Source organism: Neofelis nebulosa, chromosome 11, assembly GCF_028018385.1.
Source record: "Neofelis nebulosa isolate mNeoNeb1 chromosome 11, mNeoNeb1.pri, whole genome shotgun sequence".
NCBI classification, from domain to species: domain Eukaryota; kingdom Metazoa; phylum Chordata; class Mammalia; order Carnivora; family Felidae; genus Neofelis; species Neofelis nebulosa.
Window position 1 is genome coordinate 59,468,872 of NC_080792.1, and position 22,185 is coordinate 59,491,056.

Genomic DNA, 22,185 nt, shown 5'->3' on the forward strand with positions numbered 1-22,185 from the left:
TTTTTTTCGATAAATATGGTATAGTATTATACATGTATTTTCTTTTCCTTGTGGGTTTTTTTTTTTTTTAATGTTTACTTATTTATTTTGACGGGGAGGGAGGGCACAGAGAGAGAGAATCCCAAACAGGCTCCACACCATCAGCACAGAGCCTTGACACGGGGCTTGATCTCACTAACTGTGAGCCAAAATCAAGAGTCAGATGCTCAACCAACTGAGCCACCCAGGCAATGTTTCTTAATGACATTGACTTTTCTCTAGCTTACTTTATTGTAAGAATAAAGCATATGATACATAAAAACCCACAAAATATGTGTTAATTGACAGTCTATGTAATTGCTAAGGCTTCCAGTCAGTAGTAGGCTATTATTAATTAAGCTCTTGGGAGTCAAAAATTAATATGTGGATTCTCAACTACACAGGAATCTGCACCCTTAACCCCCATGTTGCTCAAGGGTCAGTTGTTTGAGGATTAAAGATAAAGTTGAAGAAATCTCCCAGAAACTAGGAAGCAAAAAAACAAAAGTGAAGACACAGAAGTGAGAAAAAAGATTACTTTAAGAAACCTAGTATCTTAACAAGAGTTCTTCGAAGGCAGAACATTGAAAACAGAAAGGGTATTAAAACCAGAAATTTTCCTAGAACTGAAGGAACATGGGTCTTCAAATTATAAGCATTCAGTTGAATGCTCAGCACAATGGATGTAAAAAGACCAAGATCAAGATATATTATCCTTCGGACGCCGGGTGACTCCGTTGGTTTCGCATCCAATTCTTGGTTTCAGCTTGGGTCGTGATCTTGCGGTTCATGAGTTCAGGTCCCATATTGGGTCCTCTGACAGTGCAAAGCCTGCTTCAGATTCTCTCTTCCTCTCTCTCTCTGTTCCTACCCCCTTGTGTGCTCGCTCTCTCAAAATAAATAAACTTAAAAAAAAAAAGATACATTATCCTGGAATTTTGGAACAACAGGGGCAAAGAATGTCCTGAAATTTACAGAGAGAAGAAACAAATCATTATATAAGGTAAAAAAAAAAAAAAATCAGAATGGCATCAGACTTTTCATTAACAACCCTAGAAGCTAGAAGATAATGGAGTGATACCTTCAGAATTGGAGGGAAAATTGTTTTTTAATGCAGATAAAGGTATTTTCTGACATGTAAAAAAATCTCAAAATATTTACTTCTTCAGGAATTTTCTGGAGTTGGTGATTCAACAAAATAAAGGGAGTAAATCAAAAAAGAAGATAGGATTGGGGCACCTGGGTGGCTCAGTTAGTCAGGTGTCCGACTTGATTTCAGTTTGGGTCATGATCTCATGGTCATGAGATTGAGCCCAGAGTCAGGCTTCTCGATGAGCATGGAGCCTGCTTGAGATTCTCTCCCTCTCTCTGCCCCTCCCCCACTCACGCTTGTGTGTGCATGCGTTCTCTCTCTCTCTCTCTCTCTCTCTCTCTCTCTCTCTCTCTCTCAAAATAAACATTAAAAAAAAGAGTCTGTAAAGAACGCAACACAAAATTGAGGAAAGGGTATTTCTGGGGTTATAGGATGAAGGGAGCTGACAGCTGGGAAGCAAATCTTAGCAACCAGTCCATTTTGGAGCACATTAGAAGGCTTGGAGAAAGGAGTCTGTAACAAAAAATGACAATATACTGAATCGAAGAGGACTGTATTTGTAGCAGAATGGGGGATGAATTAAAGATGGTTATGTAGAAAACTAAGCAAATGAAAAATCAAGGCAGTTAACTCCACAGGGGAAAAATAAAGTTGTGTAAGAACAGAAATTTAGTCATAGAGCACTACTTGGCTCAACATTTTTATTAGGCCTAATGATGCACAAGAAATACATATGTAATTATGTTAGAATGCTAGGAAGAAGGGAAATGTATGTGTATGGCAGGGGAGAGGATGAGAGTTGGTGACAGATGGCTGAATCCACATCTTACATTGTAAGACAATAGGCAGTGCCTAAAACTGAAAAATATGGAAGAAGCAAACTTAAGTGTGTTACTTAAATATGTGGAGATACGTTTTGGAGACAGTCGTTCTTCACCAGTGGCCTTGAAAAGCTAGTTGATCTTTTAAAATCGTAAGCATGTGTAATTTGATAAAAATTAGCAAACAAAAGGGATAAAATATTAACAGTTGGAATCATGAGTTGTTTTTTTGATACATTCTTATCTTTCACATTTTCTAACTTGATAGTTTATTCTTTCATAGTCCAGAAAAAATTTTTCCATTATTCACTATGAGTCTTCATTTTTCTTACCTATTTTTCATTTGTTAGGAATTCCTAATTTACAACATCTTGTTTCATAAGGTTTCTTTAAAAAGGCATTTATTTCCTAAATACAAGAAAATACCATTGTTGTGTGTTGGGAGTAAATACTTGATCTTCACATGAAGTTTGTGGTCTAGAATAAGGGTAGAGAAATGTGTAAATTAATTATAGTATAGATTTGTATATATAGAACACACAATGGAAATAGAAGGTGAAAACAAGAAGAGACTGTAAGCAAGCAGGATTAATAATATTTGATGTAGACTACAGTGAAAAACAAGGGTCAGTGCTGACTCCCAGCTTTCTGGCTGCAGTGACTGGGTATATATAGGTGCTAGTCACTAAGAATAGAAATAGATAAAAGATAAAGTAGATGTTTTAATGAGCTTTATTTGGGATCTGTTGGTTTCAACTATTGCATTGTAGTTGCATTATATTTATTACATACAATACATAGTTATTGTATTTGCATTGAAATACAAATATATTCATCGATATATCCAGGATATTTGTGTTTGGAGCTCAGGAGAGAGGGCTAAGAAAGAGCAAACAAGAGAATGAAAATAAATGAATGGATTACAAATTGTCAATCACATTCGAACAGAGTGGGTGAGCTCTCCAAATAGATGGTGTAGACCAGAGCATGGGACTGTGAATCAAGGACAGAGCCCTAGGGAAACAATCATTGGCTTAGATCTTTACAGATCCCATTTCATGGGACTGATGAACATGGGAATGATGGGACATTGCAGGTAGAAGAATGAAGAGCCATAAAAGTCAAGGTCGTAAGGGTGAACATCTTTTCAGAAGCTTGACTATGAAGGAAAAAAGATTTGACCAGAGGAGGGGAATATAGGTTTAAACAATTTCTTGTTTCATCCGTGTTTCATTTCTTTATTGCCATTTTTTTTTTCAACGGTTTTTTTTTTTTTTTTTTTTTTTTTAATTTATTTTTGGGACAGAGAGAGACAGAGCATGAACGGGGGAGGGTCACAGAGAGAGGGAGACACAGAATCGGAAACAGGCTCCAGGCTCCGAGCCATCAGCCCAGAGCCTGACGCGGGGCTCGAACTCACGGACCGCGAGATCGTGACCTGGCTGAAGTCGGACGCTTAACCGACTGCGCCACCCAGGCGCCCAACCATTTTTTTTTTTTTAAGATGAAAGAGACTGACTTCTAAGAAAGCCAATCAAAAAGCGGTTTAAAAACATGGAAGAAGATAAGCAACAAACAAAAGAAATGAAATAACTAGCCAGGCACATCCTGGTTTTGTCTAGCCCAAAGTTTACTGTATGTGGTAGGAGACAAGAGAGCTTAAGAACTGTGTCAAAGTAATGAATACAAAATTAGATACAGGACACTGTAATGGGACCATGAAAGTGAGGGCCTTAAAGTCTAAGATTCATTAGAACTAGGGCACCTGGGTGGCTCAGTTGGTTAAGCATCTTAGCTCAGGTCTTCATCTCATGGTTGTGAGTTACAAGCCCCATATTAGGCTCTGCGTTTAGGCATGAAGCCTATTTTATTATTTTTTTAAATTAAGTTTATTTATTTTGAGAAAGACCAAGACCATGTGAGTGGGGCAGGGGCAGAGAGAAGGAGAGAGGATCCCAAGCAGGCTCCGCCCTGCCAGTGCAGAGCCCAACATGGGGCTTGAACTCACAAAACCTTAAGATCGTGACCTGAGCTGAAACCAAGAGTCAGACACATAACCGAGTGAGCCACCCAGGCACCCTGAAGCCTACTTTAAAAAAAAAGATTCATTAGTTCTGAATAAATCCATGTCTGTTCCTAACAGTTTAAATTCCTAGAAGTTGGGAAAAAAGATGATTAAGAGCATTAGTAGTGATATTAGCCTTAAACAAAAGGGTAATACTTCTTTTGAGACTCCCTTTTGAATATACATTCTAAGAGGCCAAGAAGCTTGTTATTCTTCTTCGTGGATTTATCTACAAAAGTTGGAGCAGTGCTCATTAATAGATACTCAGTAAATATTTGTTGAATAGATGATGGAACAGGAAGAAAAATGATCTGATTTAGTGCTCAAATAACCCAGCTTAAATTTTGAGGAGGAAACATCTTTGTAGTAGATAAGATCAGATTGAGGGTAGATGGCAATGAAAATGGAACTTGAAGAAAGTAATCATGATTTAGAATAGACAGACACTGAGGAACAGAGGCAGAGTAGATGAGGCAGAAGGATATGTGTTTTCAAGAGAATGGTTGAAATGACACGGACACTGAAGAGACTAAATCTTCCTACTGTTTAATATTGCAGATAGTCAAACTGTTACTTCGTCATGGTGGAAATCCATTTCAAGCTAATAAGCACGGGGAGCGCCCAGTGGATGTAGCAGAGACAGAGGAGTTGGAATTGCTGCTAAAAAGAGAGGTGCCTTTGTCTGATGATGATGAAAGTTATACAGGTTCGTTTCAAATAATCTACATTCAACTGTTTGTTTGACGTGGTGTTTAGTAAAACATTCTGATTCTGCTTTACAATACAGAAAATGTTTGAGTTCCTTAGAATAATGTTAGCCAGCTATTAAGAATGATGAATTTAGTAACCTAGGTATTTACTACATGTCTTCTGTGTAAGTGGAGACATAATGGCATTGCCCTATTTTCATGATCCCCTCCCCACCCCCCGCCACAAACTGCTATCACATTCAAGTCTACTGCAGAACCTTTCCCCATTAACAGCTGTTAGCACGCTACTCTGACTTCTTTCATTCTGTTATAAATTAGAGAGCTACTAACCAAACCCTTCCTGTTTTTCCTGGCATTAGTGAGTCATCTTTGCATTTTGACTTCTGTGATTTAGGTGGTTGAACTCTGCTCATTGTTGTAAGGTAGGGGCACCATTTATAAACATCGTATTAAAAAGGAAAGATCTAAAAGAATATTTCAGAAAAATTTTGATGTACTTGGTTTCCTTTTAAACATAAACAATTAAAGATGTAACAGAAGAAAACTTTCCTGCATTAAAGAAAGTCTTTTACATATAGTTTGAAAGGATTCATGTTTCAGGCAAAAATCCTCATTGAATTTATTCTTCAAGAATTTATTAAGAATCAGGGGCGCCTGGGTGGCGCAGTCGGTTAAGCGTCCGACTTCAGCCAGGTCACGATCTCGCGGTCCGTGAGTTCGAGCCCCGCGTCGGGCTCTGGGCTGATGGCTCAGAGCCTGGAGCCTGTTTCCGATTCTGTGTCTCCCTCTCTCTCTGCCCCTCCCCCGTTCATGCTCTGTCTCTCTCTGTCCCAAAAATAAATAAAAAACGTTGAAAAAAAAAAAAAAAATTTAAAAAAAATAAAAAAAAAATTAAAAAAAAAAAGAATTTATTAAGAATCATAATGGCCATTTCCTCACAAAATTTTAAAGAATTTCTACAAGAAATTAGGTAATGCTGCTTCTTATAAATAAGGGAATAAAAATCAAACCATACTCATTTAATCTCAGCCATTTCCAGAAAGCAATAAAGCAACATTTATACTTTTGAAGCAGAAAGGTCTACCCTGTACTTTTTTTTTTTTTTTTTTTTTGAGGTAGAAGTGACCTATAACGTTATGTTCCAAGTGTTCAACGTAATGATTTGGTGTTTGTATATATTGCAAAATGATCACTACAGTAAGGCTAGTTAACATCCATCATCCTACATAGTTAAAATATTTTTTCTTTTTTTTCTCGTGATAAGGAATTTTAAGATCTGTCTTAGCAACTTTCAAATACATAGTACAGTATTATCACCATGCTGTACCTTCCGTCCCCACGACTTACTTATTTTATACTAAAAGTTTGTACATTTTGACCCCTTTCATCCATTTCATCTAGTGCCCACCTCTGGCAGCCTATAATCTATTCTCTGTATCAGTGAGCTTGGGGTTTTTTTTGTTTTGTTTTTAGATTACACATATAAGTGAGATCATACAGTATGTGTCTTTCTCTGACTTACTTCACTTGGCATGATGACCTCAGGGTCCTTTGTAGCTGGCAAGATTTCATTCTTTCTTATGGTTGGGTAATTTATTAATGCATATGCCACATCTTTTTTAACTATTCATCCATAGATGGACACTTGGGTTGCCTCCATATCTTGGCTATTGTAAATAATGCTGCAGTGAACATGGGGTGCATATATCTTTTTGAGTTAGTATTTTTGTTTCTTCAGATAAATACCCAGAAGTGGAATTGCTGGGAATTGTAATTCCAGCTTTAATTTTTTGAGGAGCTTTCATACTATTTTCCATAGTGGCTGCACTAATTTACATTCCCACCAGCAGTGCAAAAGTCTGTTTTCTCTATGTCTTTGCTAACACTTTTTATTTCTTGTCTTTTTGGAACTAGCCATTCTCACAAGTGTGAGGAGATATCTCACTGCGGTTTGCAATTCCCTGATAATTAGTGATGTTGAGCATCTTTTCATATATTGTTGGCCATCTTTACATCTTCTTTGGAAAAATGTCTATTCAGATCCTCTCCCCCTTTTTAAATTGGATTGTTTGCTTTTGAGATGTATGAGTTCTCTATATATTTTAGATGTTTTTATGAGATACATGATTTTCAGATATTTTCTCCCATTCACTAGGTTGCCTTTTCATGTTGTTGATGATTTCCTTTGCTGTGCAGAAGTTAGAATCCCAGTGTTTTATTATGAACATGTTCAGCGGTGCCTGAGTGGCTCAGTTGCTTAAGTGTCCGACTCAGCTCAGGTCATGAACTCATGGTTCATGAGTTCGAGCCCTGTGCAGGGCTCTGTGTTGACAGCTCAGAGCCTGGAGCCTGCTTTGGATTCATATTCATTCATTCTTTCCCTCTCTCTCTTTCTCTCTTCCTCGTCTGCATTGCACACTTTCTCTCTCGAACATAAAGGTTTTTAAAAGTTAAAAAAAGATATTCAAACATACAGCAAAGCTCAAAGAATTATGTAGTGTACACTCTGTACCCACCAAGTACAATTTCTTAGCTATTAACTTTTTACTAGATTTTTTTTATTACATTATCACATATCCAATCTTCTTATTTTTTTGATGCCTTTCAAAATAAATTGCAGACATTTCTAAATCCTTTAGCAGGCATTTCATTAACTAGAGTTCTGTTTTCACGTATGATTATTTAAGATAATATTTACATTTGTGAAATTAATCTTCATTGAAGCAGTCTGAATTTTGAGAACTGCATAGACCTGTATAATCTAATCTTCTCAAGATACAGACTGTCTCTGTCATTCCAGAAAGTTCTTTACACCCTTTCCTAGTCAGTTCCCACCCCTACCTGATCATTTATATCTTTTATGGTAAAAATGATTAGGCAAGAATCACTAATGGCTGATAATCTACAGGGGACTTTTTGATGATGAGCAGAATATTTACATGGCCTTTTCACCAATACCACAACAGAGGAGAAGGAAAACAGTAATGATAGAGAAGAGAAATTTAGCAGCGCTGAACTTTGTGGTCAAAATTAACATCATCAAGGGAGGGATGGATGCACATCATGTGCCTTCAGATGTGATACCGTGAGAAGGATATAATGTTACTTTTCTAGCATTCTGGCTGTGAATGCATAATCATGAGGAATGTTCTGTTTTTTTTCTTTTTAAGAGCCAGCACCATGAAAGATTAAGAAATGTCAATGTCATAAAGTGATAGAAATGTTCCATATTATGTAAAGAGATAACAGTTAAGGGCTATACCTGTTCCTTGTCTGGATCCTATCCTGGAGGGGGAGAATGACTATATAAAGAACATTATACCATACAAGGAATATGGACAGAAGATTAGCGTTTTATCAATGTAAATTTATGAAGTTGATAACTATACTGTGGTGATAGATAATATCCTTATGTTTTAGGAAATATTCACTGAAGTATGTAGAGGTAAAGAGCCATGATGTATATAATTTACCTTCATGCAGTTCAAAGGAAAAAAATGTATATATACACACATGTATATATAGAGAGAATACAAGTTATAAAGCAAGAGAGTATAACAATAACAGGCATATCTGGATAAAGGATATATAGTATGTAGTATTTTTTCTAGATTTTTGTGAGTCTGAAATTATTTCCAAATGAAATTCGAAATAAATACTGGGGTACCGCGTGGCTCAGTTGGTTAAGCATCTGACTTCGGGTCAGGTCATATCTTGCAGTTCATGAGTTCGAGCCCTGCATTGGGCTCCATGCTACCAGTGCGGAGCCTGCTTAGGATTCTGTCTTTCTCCTCTCTTTCTACCCTTCCCTTACTTGCTGTCTCTCTCAAAATAAATAAACTTAAAAAAAAAAAGCATATATATATATAAGTATATAAGCTTTCCTTGCTTTATGTGTTGAAAAGATATAAAAGCAGTGACATTAAGACAGTATGCAATAATCAGTCATTCCTAGTGCCCAGATTATAATCTTGAAATATATTCTACTAAAAGTAAAAGAAAAGCAGGATGGGCCACCTGGGTGGCTTAGTCAGTTGAGCATCCAACTTCAGCTCCGGTCATGATCTCATGGTTCGTGAATTCAAGCCCTGTATTGGGTTCACTGATGTTAGCATGGATCCCACTTCAGATCTTCTGACCCCTTCTCTCTTGGCTCCTCCCCCACTCACACTCTCTCAAATTAAAAAAGAAAAAAAAAAATGAAAAGAAAACTGGGAAAAAATAGGTGATTCTTTGAGGAAATCTAGACGGTAAACTTGGGACATTTTGTCATTACAGATTCTAAGGAAACTATCAAAGCCTTGTCAAAAAGCCTTAGGAAACAAGTTGGAGGAATACCCACTGGCCAAAGATGGGATAGTTTGTGCTTCAGTAACAGTATTAGTTGCATCTATGTTTAAATCCATGATTCCATAGTGATAAATTTTTAAATTAATTCATCATCAGAGAACTAATTTGTTATCTTAAAAATTAGGCAAAAATGGAAAGTAATCATTTATTTTGCCTTTCCTATATGAACTTTATCACTGGGTGACTTTATAGGTGAGAAGTATTTACTTTTAAGATTAATTCAGCCAAAAGAATGGGGGAAAAGGATTAACTGTTTTGCAACTCCCAGTTAATATATCTAAGCATTGCTAACATTAAATTTAAAAAAAAAAAACAAAACTGCAATGCCCCCAATGAAAGAATACAATTCTCAGTCCTCAGGTTCCAGCTGCAACTTGGAGGAAATATCAGGGTTTGAGGGATATGCTGAACTTCATTAACCAAAATCTAGACTGTGGGAGACCCAGACAGCTTTGGTTCTTCAACATAGATTGCATGAAAATGAGAAAGGATAACCTGTAGGAAAAAGTTAAAATGTTTAAAAAGGAGAAAGACTAAAACAACAAAGCATGTGTTTAATAGGTGAGTTATACTTTTCTGGGGTATTTTTGCATAAAGCTCAGTCGAGATAGATGACACTTGTAAGTTCCAGGATATTAGGGTTTGTTTGTTTGTTTAAGTTTATTTATTTATTTTGAGAGAGCAAGCACAAGTTGGGGAGGGACGGGGAGAGAGAGAGAATCCCAAACAGGCTCCATGCTTTCAGCACAGAACCTAATGCAGGGCTTGAACTCACAAAACCTCAAGAACGTGACGTGAGCCAAAACCAAGAGTTGGACGTTTAACCGACTGAGCCACCCAGGAATCCCTGGGATATTAGATTTTTTTTTAATACTAAGAAATTCTTGGGGTGCCTGGGTGGCTCAGTTGGTTGAGCATCTGACTCTTGATTTCAGCTCAGGTCATGATCTCATGGTTTGTGGGAATGAGCTCCACATTGGGCTCTGTGCTGAGAGCATGGAGCCTGCTGGGGATTCTCTGTCTGCCTCTCCCTCCCCCTCTCCCTCCCTTACTCTCCCTTAATAACTCCCTCCCTCTCTCTCTGTCTACATTTAAAGATGCTAAGAAATTCTTATCTCTCTCTCTCTCTCTCTCTCTCTCTCTCTCTCTCTCCATCTCTCCATTTAAAAGATACTAAAAAATTATTAAGATGATATGTTGGGGAAAGCCTGATAAGCTTTCAGTAGTTTTGAGGGGGACCAGCAATAGTAATAGTTCCTTTATTTCACTAAGGAAATGATCGGCATTTTTACTTCACTTAGGAAGTGATCAGCACTATCATGTATCCAAAAGTAGGATTAATTATAAGAAGAGGAGACCGAGGGTGGGGGCTGTAAAGAAGGAAAGAAAAATACAATATTGGGTAAAGTGTTGATAGCAGTATTTGGTGTAGTAGTGGTAATGTTAATGAATGAAACTAAAACTATAGGCACAATTGTAAAGGGGGCAACATTCTTTCCAGCATCTGTTTTCACCTCTTAACCATCCAGTAGATCTCAGTTCCTTAAGTGGTACATAGACACTGCTTGGTAAATATTTGTTGAATTGCTGGGGAGGGTTTACTGGCCCTGAGGGATTATTCAGGACTTTTCAGCCTCCACAAATCCCAAGAATAGCTAAATCTGTAGGCTGAGTTCGTCCATTACAGAGACTAGAAAAGTTTGAGGAGATCTAGAATCAAACAACAGAGAGCCTTCTCCTGGTACTTTAGCTGCTAACTGGCAGGCACAGGGGTGAAGGCCACTTTACCTTCCACCACTACCTCGGTCTACTCCACCATTGGGTTACAGTGTGCTAACAAAGAAAGGCAACCCTTCAAGGTTGTCTAGAAATCTGAGAGAATGATCATTTTAAACAAACAAAATGTTAACCCAGCTAAATAAAACTACTAGAGGAAGCAGATTAACTTGGACAACAAAAATGAGCACTGAAGAAAATTCAAGTACAGCACAAAATGACTTTTTGGAACTAATAAAAAACATGATTATACAAGCAGAACTCCACTGAGGAATGATCATTGTTAGGGCTTTAAGTTGTCAGACTGGAAAATCATGTAAAATAAATCCTTACAACACAGCAAAAATACAAAGAGAAAGAATCGTAAAAGAAAAAAGACTTAGAGAATAGATCTAGGGTATGTAAAAGCTCAAACATGTGAGTAATATCTACAGGAATTTGAAAGGGAAAAAAAGAAGCAGGTGAAAGATAGTCCATAATTAAACAAATAGAAAAAAATTGTCCTGAGCTGAAAAATTTTCTGATAGCCTGAGTCTATCAGTTATAAAGGTGAGTGAGTTCCAGATGGTTTAAGATTTTTTTTAACATTTATTTGTTTTTGAAGGAGAGAGAGAGTGTGAGTGGCGAGGGGTAGAGAGAGAGGGAGACACAGAATCCGAAGCAGGCTCCAGGCTCTCAGCTGTCAACACGGAGCGGGGCTTGAACTCACAAGCCATGAGATCATGACCTGAACCGAAGTCAGACGCTCAACCAACTGAGCCACCCAGGCGCCCCCAGATGGTTTAATGAAAACATGTGTGCTCACACACACACACATATCCCCCCACATCCACCAGACATGTATTTGTCAGTTTCCTTAGTTCTGAATGTAACAAGTTATCTACCAGGAAATACTGTCACATTGGCATTGGACTTACAACTTTTTTTTTAATGTTTATTTTTGAGAGTGAGAGAGCATGTTATATGTGGAGGAGGGGCAGAGAGCAAGGGAGACAGAGGATCTGGAGCAGGCTCTGTGCTAACTGTGGCAGCAGAAAGCCCCATGCAGGGCTCAAACTCATGAACAGTGAGATGATGACCTGAGCAGAAGTCGGATGCTTAACTGACTGAGCCACCCAGGCTCTCCTGGATGTAGAACTTCTAACAGTGGAAGATAAACTGTTGAGAGAAAACTGCACTATAAAAATTCTGTACCTGACCAAGGTATTATTCATATGTCAGGGTAAAAGAAAGATAATAGCAAACATTTAAACATTTAAAAGATGTACTAATAAGTATATTTTCTTATATTTAAAAAAAGAAATTTTGGAAAAATAAACCAACAACTTACAAAAGTGGTTATTTAGTAGAGGAAGGGATATAAAAGGAAGTACATGAATTGTTACAACAGTCTTTGAAAAACAGTCTGGCAACAGCTAACAGTACAAGAGCTCTTATCTTGTAGAGATACATACTAAAATATTTCTAGATGAAATGATATGAACAGGATGTGCCTCAAAGTGATATAGGGATAGGATAAATGGAGGTATGAATTGGCCAAGGATTGATGGCTATTGGAGCTGAGTGATGAGTACATGATGGGCTAGTGGTTTCCTGGTGGTATAGTATAACATTGCCTACTTTTGTGTAAGTTCAAAATTTATCATTGTAAACATTTTTTTTAAATAGGTATGCTCCTTGATCTAGCAATTAAACTTCTGATAATATCTCATGTTTTTTATAGCGCTGTTTTTAGTGGCAAAAGAAAAACTGTATGGTGATACAAGGGATTGGTTGCATAAATTGTGGTAGATAGTCACACAAAGGACTATTTATTGTACAGCCGTGAGAAAGTAGGTCCTAATGCTATTACTTGGAGAGATTTTCATTAAGATATTTTTGAGTTCGAAAAATCAAGATAATCATAATATCTCAGTTTTAAAATGAATAATATTTGTTAAACCTCTAAGTTTGTAAATGTACATACATTTGTGTAAAATCTTACAAGTATGGAACAGAATTTGAAAGGATATATACCTAGCGAAATGTACTTTGTTGAATCTGTTTACTAACATCACACATGATCTCACTGCCAGATCCCTTAGCTCTCTTTTTACTCTAACTGCCCTTAGCTATCTTTTTACTCTTCTGGCAGAATTTGACAATGTTGACGTTCTTTCTAAAATTTTCCTGTGTTGGTTGTTGGAATGTGATTCTCTCCCAGCTTTCATCTAGCTTCCTGGACTGTTTCTACTCAGTTTCCTTCTAGAATCTCATCTTCATTTCTTCCTCATTCCCTTCCCATACATTCCTGTGTTGGTTTTTCCAAAGATTTTACTTTCTGGACTGTCTTCTCATGACACATATTCTCATAGATAAATTTCACCCACACTCAGTTTTAACTACCATCAATATGGTGAGGTCTTCCAGATATGTATTCCATACTTTTCTCTTAAACCTCAAACCTGTATATTTAGTTGCTCTCTGGATATTACCACTTAAAATTCCCACAGAAATCAGTAGACCTGAATAGAAGTTCTTTCTCTTCCATTTAGACTCCTTTTCTGTTTTTCCTGTCTCAATTGATGATAGCATCATTTATCTGTATATATGTCACTTGATGGTCATCCTAATAAACTCCTCTGTCTCCTTTTCCTTCAGTTTTTCAGCACCTGTTCTTGAACATTGATTATGTGTCAGGTATTATTTAAGTACTAGGGATACAGCTGATTAAGAAAATGAAGATGCTAACGTAATCATCCACTAACCTCTGTCAGTTTCTACTTCTAAAATATTTGTAAATCCATCTACCAGTTATAAGCTGCAAGTCATTTGTGCTGTGTGAGACCAGGGCTATAACAGTTAAAATTACATTGACTTTCATAAGAAAGTAAGAAAATAAGATTTGAAAAAGAGAAAATTTGTATATGGTATGTTAACTTTCCTATTATTATGGCTATGAACTCTGTAACTCTGGTCTCTTCAGAAAACAGTGGCTGTGAAGAGCAGCTTTTATTATAAAACTTGCCATTAGAAAACAGATTGCCTGTGGAAGAGGGGAGGGATCATATCTGAACTTAAATGTTTAATTAGAGTGAAACACATCTTCAAGAGCCTTTTTTGATTTTCACTGATATTGATTGTTTCATGTGTTCATCAACTATGTATTGATTTTTCAGAATATTTATTTTCCACATGGTGAATGTGCCTGAATTATTGCTTGATCAAAGTCCCTCAAGGATTGATGCAAAAATCATCAGTAAGTATCATACAAAAATTTTGGAGTTGCTGAAAAAGACTGATGAAAATACCCACTTTGTTTATTTTACATGAGGTCCTTGTTAGACTTAACTTTATCAAACTTCATCCAATCTAAATTTAGAATGTATTACTATCTAATCAAGAATAACTGCCCATAGATGTTTGTATGTATATAGCCTGATAGCATCATTACCCATCTGGTATATCACATCATCCATGTGACAGATACACTTTAAGAGTTGCAAAGTTAGATAATATAACCAAGACGCTGAATTTTAGAACTTAATAAATTTGGAGGAAATAGTGTTAAATATGTAACATTTAAAATATGGCTTATTCCATTAGGCATTGTGCTTTATGCCAGTGCTACTCAAGTCAAGGTTGCTGTTCCACAAACTGTTACTGGCCCTCAAGATAAGGAGCTTGTGCCAGAATGTAAATCAACACATTGCTTCCCGTTATCAGGAAGGATGAAAGGCTATGAGTAAATATCAGCTGAACTAAACAGTGTGCTAGTGACATAAAATTGATTTCCAGTTTTGGTGCAGGCTCCTTATTTCTCCACAGATTAGTAATAATTTGCAGACTAGCTTCAGTCCAGAGACTACACTGAGTAGCTCTCCTAAGTCATGCATATCAGACATTTATAATATTGCAGGAATACATGTCTTGGTTAGTATAGCTTATTTGTATACAAATGTGTGGCACTTTTAAATTTGCATAATTCTTTAGTCTTTTTCCCCCCTAATTTCTGCCCTTTCCCCACAGTCTTATTCCACATTACCTTCCTGCACAGAAATTCTATCTAATAATGGTGTTTGCTACAAGTAATTGCTTCTTGCTGCTCTGCTGAGGACTCAGTCATATTATTCAGAGTCATGTCACACTCATGAAACATAATTATGGTAATGGAGAAGTGGGTAACTCTGTGTCACACAGTGCCCCCCCCCCCATACTTTCTGGCATTCATTAATTGCCAAAGTAGAAATTCTGTTACAGATTTACAGATACTAATTTTATTACTTAAACAGAGTACCAGTGAACAAAGTTGCAAATGCCAGTCATTGTCAAAAAAGGCATTCACCTTTTTCTTATGTTACTTCAACCACCAGAAATCTGGCCTTGTTTATCGAGCAGCTGCTATAAACTTTCCTCACTTGCGTACTTCACCTTAAGCAAGGAGATACTCCATCATAATAAATAGATGAGCTACTCTTAGCATCTGCTGTAAAAACAGATCAGGAAACTTTTAAAAAGACAGTGATATATTGTTACCCACTGGTGTTTACTGAGTACATTTCTGTGTCATAAAATACACAAATGACCAGTATTTTTAAAGAGCCTTATTTTCTTAATGTTAAAATATTAAATTGTAACTATTCTAAATATATTGTCATAATTTGTGAAACTCATTTCCTCAGTTTTATATTTCAGGAGCTATGAAAATATGACTGGTTGATACATGCACATACGGAATTATAACAGTTAATAAATCAATAGATCAAAAAAACAATTATCTAAGTCCAGATATATCAGAAATTTTTATTAAATGGATCATGTGATGTTAACAGTTTAACCATAAGTAGGAAGAAGCATCACCTTAGGAAGTTTTAAAGCAAACCTTTTAACCTTAGAAGTATGAAGATATCTATAGGAAGAAATTACATAAGATGTTTTTAGAGTGTTAAAATATATTATCAGCATACTTGATCATTATAGGAGTTTAGACTTGATCAAGCATTTTGTAGGATAAAGGAATTTGCATGTTATATACCTAAAATTAAAGATTCTCCCGTTTAAGATGTAAAGAATATTTTATCTTCTTGCTTTCCAAATGGCATTTTTAAATCACTTCCAGAATATATGTTAGGAAGTGAGTTAGGCCAGGTGTGGAAAATTATAATCCATTTATAACCCAAGAACCTTATTTCGTTTAATTAGGACTGTTAGCAAACTCTCACATTAAATCCACTTCTGAACTGGTGGAGTGGCAGCAAGCACAGTGGTGGGTGTTCAGCACCCTTTCTGTCTCACCTATCCCTGTAGTACCAGTGCTGGGCAGAAATGAAAAGTCCAGTTAGGTAACCGTTATGTACAGAGGATTGAGAATACAGCATGATAGGCAGTGAGATATTCTTTGATTTCATGACCAACCAGACGAAATTCCATAGTGTTTTGCATAGTGTTTTTGCATGCTCTGCTTTTTCTCCTCTGCTTTGTGACATATATGGTACACTTGACACACAGAATTCTGAATCGTAATTTTTCAGACCTTCTTCTAAATATCACCAGCTGCTTCTATCTGAATCTCAAACAAAACCACTACAGTTCTCTTAGTTGAAAATCAATACAGATTTTACCATGTGTTTTTTTATGGATTAATTATATCAACCTAATACCAAAGCTTAAGAATATTTAATTCTACATGGAGTGTTTTTTAAAGAAAAATATGTATGTTAAAGTTTGTTAAGTGGAGAAAAAGGAAACAAAATTACTAAATTACCATTTACTATAGGTGTTCATTTTTAGCAGTGTTTATACAAATTACACACTTCTATATTTTTTGCTTGTTCATATATCAGAAAAATAAATGGAAAATTGTGGTTGCAGTTGAGACGTTCTTTGGATGTCTGCAAATGAATATATTATAAGTCTTTAAATTTTATGTTACATAAAATAGCCTATTAAATATCTCTCTTTGAAGTTTATATAACCAAGAAATTTTAATTGTATATGCCCAAAATATGTAAGATTATTTTTTATAAATACCAAAATAGGTTTCTTTGTTAATAATGTTAGTTTAATGGTTTTTATCACAAACTGAATTTCTACCAGTACCTAGCAACTTAAAGTGAGTCTGTCACATAACTATAATAGTTGAGATATTGCTGAATATGCAAGACTAAAACTCTCTGAAGGGTACATTTGGGCAGAACCCTTAAAGACCTTTGACTTTTAAAAATTACTATATATAAAAAATTATTATATATGCATACATTGAATGAGTTCAGCCTTAGCTATATCATTCTGTCTGCAGAAAAATGTTTTATCTAGTCATGATTAAAAGGACCTCCATGTAATATATATATATGTATATATATATATTTGTTATGGAATTAGTGGAGACTGGGTGATTTTGTCAGTTTCCTTTAGTGACATCAAAATTTTTGTAGTGATACTAGTCCTATTTTCAGAGGGGAAATTTTTTTATTTATTTATACTTTATAGAATTAGTTTATCTGTTTTACTGACATTTTAGTAGAAAGACAATGTGTAACTATGACTAATTGAGGGAGTATACAGAATATTGTGGTACTTGATTTTACTTCCTATGTAGATTTTGCTTTTAGACTTAGTATTTTCAACTGTTGATTATATTCTCTTCCTTCCCCAGCTCACCCCTAAACTCTTGACTATAGTTCTCTTACCTACATCTAATATTATAGAAATACAGTGAAAATATGTCCTCGTATGGCATACTTACTTCCAAATAGATGTATGACTGCTTTTCTTCCAGAAAGCAGAATTTAAATACCTAAACTTAGGAGAACTGAAGCTTAGAAGTGGAGATTTAGAAGAGTCTATATAAAATTACCTGATGGATTTTTCCCCCCTGTCTCTGAGCTACATTTCTCAGTCAATTTAAGGATATGAAAGCTGTAATGATTTGTTTCCTAAAATGCAAGTAAATTTTTTTAGTGTTACTTCTTTGGCTAGGTAATATAAGTAAGTTCTATAATTAGTCTTTAAATATATTAGTTGTGAGTAGTGAACTATTACAGAGCAAAGGAACAACTCAGAATATACATAAGAGAGGCCTGCAGCATTTGTGAAGTACTCCTCCTCTCAAGCCCCAGAGAGTCTCTGAAACTACAATTAGTTTATTCAGGAAACAGTCTCAGCGGAAGACTGAGATTAGAGAGAGCCACAGATCAATGCAAAGGCCTCTCAGAGGAGAGGCCTGTTGTAGTGATTTACCACAAAACTGCTGAAGAAATGAGTTTTTCCTTTTATCAGTACAAAAAGAAATCCAGAGATTTAAGGAAAAGGAAAATCAAGTGAATGAAAGACAAGAAGGGCCAAGATGAACAAGCAGGACTATTGACCTTGGAGAATATAAATAATATAGAAAACAGAAGGATAAGTTGTTCTCAGTATTCTTGGAGATCCTTGGAAGGCAGTCTACTAAAAGACTGCTGTGAAAAAGTAGACCTGGAAAGTCCTCGGAATTCAAAATATTTATCATAACTGAAAGTAAATATTCTATACACTCTAAAAAACAGACTGGACCTTGCTGAAGATCTTGAGATCAAAGAGAAGAGCAACATATAAAACATTAAACAAAAGACATTGGAAATACGCGAAAAATGGCAAAAACAGACAAACAAAAAACATACCCAGGATAATACAGTAGTCATCTTACAAAAAAGAGCAAATGTTGAGAAGAAAATAACTTCAAGGATAAAATTCTTTTTAATTCTGTAAGCTCCCTGTATCACAGGGAAACATGTTACCTACAAAGGAGAGACTGGCATCAGACTTCTCAAATATGTTTTAGAAGACAGGTGGAGCTGTCGTTACAGCATTCTGTGAAATATTATTTTGAACCTAGAATTCCATTCCCAACCAACTATCACTTAAGTGTCAGGGCTTTCTTTCTCTGGAAAAGTTGCTTACATATATATATTACTCTTCAGTAACACAAAACACAAGTCTAAAAGGAAGATATAAAAACTAACTCAAGATTTTGGTGAAAAATTCCAGAGTGACAACAATGAGCAGTTGGCATATGTTTTAACAAAATGTCAGCTTTATGAGGAATGTTATTAAGAAAAGAGAAAGAGTAGGTAACAATACGCATAATGTCTAAATTAGATGGAGAGCTTGCTGTGTCTGGTATTGATGTGAAGGCCTATTGTCTGAGCTGATGAACAAGAAAAAAGGTGAAAACTCCAGGAAAAATAAAACATATGAATAATTCATGGCCTAATTAAAAAGCAAGCTAAAATGTGACATGATTTTTGGGTTGCTCATGGAGCAAATGCATGCTTTCTGAAATGACAGTAGAAGGTCTCTCTTGGTCAGATAATTTAGAAGAGCCAAGAGAAAAGACCCGAAGTTCAGAAATTCTGTCACTTTATTATTTCTAAGTTAGTTAAATTCAAATAAGTCATATGTAATACTTTAAAGAAGTTATGAAGAATGATTCTCTTGGGTGGTGGGATTATTTTATTGGTAGTTTTTCTTTACCCAACTCTGTATTTCTCTGGCTGTCATGAACTGTTTTACTTTTATAATAAAAGAACACTAAAATGCTACTTGAAAATAAATGAAAACAATTTTTATAAAAAAGATTACCAAAGTAGTATAGCTTAGGGGGCGTGCCTGGGTGACTCCGTCCATTAAGCCTCTAACTCTTGATTTCAGCTCCGATCATGATCTCATGGTTTGTGGGATCAAGTCCTGCATTGGACTCTGTGCTGATAGCGCTGAGCCTATTTGGGATATTCTCTCTCTGTCTCTCTCAAAATAAATAACCTTAAAAAAAAAAAAAAAAAGTACAGCTTAGGATTTTTCTGCACTAACCCATCTCTGAATAAAAAATAACGTGTATAAGCAAACACCATTCTAAATGTAAAGGGTTTTTTGTTTGTTTTTGTTGGTTTTTTTTTTTTTTAAAGAAAGTATTCCTATGTCTAAAGAATACTTAGTTCTAGTTAAATATATTACACACGTGCAGCTTTCAACATTGTAGAGATTTTGGTAATGGAAATCAAGTCATAAAACATTTTTTTCCACTCTTTTTGAAATGGCTGTTCAATAATAAAAGCTCAAATTTACTACTCCATACTATCTAGGTTTGATCCTTGAATCTCTAATTGTCAGCAAGTTTAGTTAACCTGGATGTACTAAGTTTTACATCTGTAAAATAAAGACTACAGCACAAATGGTATGAAGATATGGTAAATAAAAGTTAAATAAATGAATATATGAGTGCGCATAGAATATCAACTGGCACAGAGTTAAGCACTTGATAAATACTAGCTTTGAAACTAGTGAAAATCTAAAATAAGGTTATCACATTACACATGTCCAATTGTTTAAAATTAAGTATTGAGAACCATATTTATATAATATTGCACCCTTGTAATCTTCAAATTGAAAATGTCATTTGTGAGGTGCCCAGTTGGTTCAGTCAGTAGAGCATGCAACTCTTGATCTCGGGGTTGTAAGTTCGAGCCCCATGTTTGATGTAGAGATCACTTAAAAATAAAATCTTCAGGAAAAATACAGAAGAACATTTAAAAAAATAAAATGTCATTTGTATTTACCATTCTAAAGATGGGAAATCTAATCAAGTTCACAGATTTAGTCATTTAAGGTAGTCACAGCATGGCTGCTTTTCCTTTATTTTTTATGTCTAGCTTTGTTGAGATGAAATAGATGTATAACATTGTGTAAGTTTACGGTGTACCACGTAGTGATTTGATATATATGTATATTGCAGAATAATTACCACACAGTAAGGTTAGATGGCACATCCGTGGCCTCACCTAGTTACAATTTTGTGTGTGTGGTGAGAACTTCTAAAATCTACTTTCAGCAACTTTCAAATACACAATACAGTATTCACTGTATTCACCATGCTATGAATTATATTCTCAGAACTTACTCATCTGATAACTGAAGTTTGTACCCTTTGACTATCTTCACCCATTTTCCCTATTCTCTGACTTTTTTTCCTTTATAAATTGGATTAATAGTCATGAATGAGGTATTTTTAATCTCTTATTTCATGTATTTATGGAATATATAAATCCAGATATTGCATATCTAAGATGTGAATATTTCAAACTCAGGCAAAGAATAGATAGCAAGTTCATGTATGAAATTCAACTTTAACCTCAGTGGGTATGTTTAACAGCATTATGTTTTAATTCAAATCATTTTCCATATAAATTAACAATAAATCTCATTTAATATAGTGTTTTATTGTAGAGCCTAGGGTTTTGTAGCAGAGTTGTTTTCTTGGTATACTTAATCGTGAAATCTAGAAGTAGAAGGTATTCATATGAATTCTTAGAGATTATGGCATGATTATACTGGGTTGTTTGTATAGTTCATCTTGACTATATTTAAAGTTTTTTATATACTCAGAAGTGACAGCATGGTGGTTGTGAGTACCAGTATTAAAGTCAGAGAAACTTGGGTTTGAAGACCTAGCACTGCCACTTATTAGCTGTAGGGTCATGGATAAATTTGTTATCAACATTGTTATGTAGTATCCTAGACCCATAAGGTGGATACAGAAATGAGACATTTTATAGACTTGCATAAATATGGTATTCATTTTAAACTGTCTCCATGGATTATTTTCAACAAAAAGTTCTCATCTACTTATTAAGTTGTAGAAGAAACTTTTTTTTTTAATCAACCTGTAAGGGCATTAAATTGGATTAGCAAATGAAACAGTTTATATAATTGTGTCCACCCCTCCATCCCTGTTCCATTTTCCCCTTCTTTGGGGAATACCAAAAAATATTTTACATAAGGGGTTGTCAATTATGACTAGTACTTTTATGTTTAAAAATATGAATACCACCAGACGCTAATACAAGAAAGTTGTTTCTTGGTACTCTCTGTTTTTCTTCTTTCCCCTCACTGCCTCCACCTGCCCCTCCTCTTTTCCCCAGAAGTCTGTCTGCATATGTCCATTTTTTACCTGAAAAACTGGTGGTTTCCATTGCCCTCATTCTAACGGACCACATACCTCTGCTGTAACCCTGTAATAAGTGCAGTAAGTGCCTGGAGTCAGCTTGAATCTTTCTGTCTTCAGTTTTCTGATACTAAGTTAAACAAATATGAAAAGCTATGGGATTTAATTTTGGCTTTTCAAGTTAACGTGCAGTTTATTGAATTTGGCATGTTAAGTGTACATTATTACTTAATTGCTTTTTAATTTAATGATACATTTTTCTCTCTTTAAGCAGTGAGTTAATATTTATCACATGTATGGTGTGTGCCAGGATATACCAGGCACATATGTAAATTTAATACAGTAGCCCTCTGAGTTAATCCCTGATAATAGATTACTGACCCATTAGGTGGCAG

At 35.5% G+C, this 22,185-nt stretch overlaps 1 protein-coding gene across 4 annotated transcripts in view; it reads left to right on the plus strand.

Annotated features, from left to right (window-relative positions):
- The window catches only part of ANKRD12 (ankyrin repeat domain 12), a 127,399-nt gene that overhangs the window by 72,871 nt on the left and 32,343 nt on the right, over nucleotides 1-22,185 (plus strand). For 3 of the 4 annotated variants that reach the window (XM_058692695.1, XM_058692697.1, XM_058692696.1), the window contains one exon: nucleotides 4,556-4,703. In XM_058692695.1, coding sequence (XP_058548678.1) covers nucleotides 4,556-4,703 — 148 coding nt within the window. Of the gene's footprint in view, nucleotides 1-4,555; nucleotides 4,704-13,991; nucleotides 14,072-22,185 lie in introns of those variants that run through there. The other variant, XM_058692698.1, reaches the window with a different exon arrangement.